Here is a 969-nt window from a genome sequence, read left to right as displayed (position 1 = left end):
AAACCGCAAAAGTAAAAAAAGTAAGGTGTGGTAGCAAGCAGTTACTAGGCGTTGATATGCACCACACAGTTCTTATACAGTATACGTTGTTTAAATAATACCATTCATTTAAATTGATTGGGTATACGCTACCGTGATGAGCACCATCAAATATTAATGCCAACATGACAGTTAATTTATCTAACATTATTTTTCGTAGTCTGCATGTTTCCGTATTGGATTATATTTTAGATTTTTTTTTATACATTTATATTCAGGACACGTAATGCCAGAAAAAAAATATAAAAGAACAGATAGTATTTTGGTAGGCTATTTGGGAAAACACTAAAAGTGAACAGCCGATTTCAGTATGCTGAATCCCAAACAAAAACTTGCAGGGTGCGACCAATACCATCTAGTCTCCCTCGACTTGACTCTTCACGACTCGCCCACTAAACTGCTCTGGCGGCCGGGCGAACGCGCCGCGAGCTTGCGCTTGGTTTTACTGCGTTCCGGAGCTGGGTATGATGAATTTACATTCTTCAGGGAGTCAAGTTCACAACTTCAGTATGACATGACATTTCGGCGTGTGTCTGGTGGTAAGTATACCAAAGCTTAGAATCTGCTTTAGTGGAACTGCCAAAAGAAAAATTAAAATAGATAAATTAATAAAAAAGTACGAAAGTTATTATCCTCTGTTTTTCTTCTCCATGAAAGGAGTAATCAGATTAATTCCTCTGACACAGTTTTAGGTGCCACTTGTGTTGTAGCGAGTGCCAGTCTCGATGTGTCCTGCGCTTGTCGCAAAAATCAGACGGAAATTAACAGCTTCTACGTTGAAAGCTTTGACGATGATGGCACGAAGACTCCAAGCTACTTTTCCTTGGACTGTGAGGATGACGCAGGTGGGTTTTCTTTTCATTTGGATAGTTTAATTCATTATATGAATTTTAGTTATGTTAGAATCTATAAAAGTTGAAGTAATTCCTG

At 38.3% G+C, this 969-nt stretch overlaps 1 protein-coding gene across 1 annotated transcript in view; it reads left to right on the top strand.

The window, feature by feature from the left end:
* LOC119585393 overlaps window positions 1-969 on the top strand; it is a 4,540-nt gene that overhangs the window by 1,159 nt on the left and 2,412 nt on the right. The window contains exons 3-4 of the mRNA XM_037934056.1: window positions 378-578; window positions 726-884. Coding sequence (XP_037789984.1) covers window positions 378-578; window positions 726-884 — 360 coding nt within the window. The remainder of the gene's footprint in view (window positions 1-377; window positions 579-725; window positions 885-969) is intronic.

This window comes from Penaeus monodon, chromosome 19, assembly GCF_015228065.2.
Source record: "Penaeus monodon isolate SGIC_2016 chromosome 19, NSTDA_Pmon_1, whole genome shotgun sequence".
Taxonomy (NCBI): domain Eukaryota; kingdom Metazoa; phylum Arthropoda; class Malacostraca; order Decapoda; family Penaeidae; genus Penaeus; species Penaeus monodon.
This window is presented reverse-complemented; position numbering and strand designations above follow the sequence as displayed.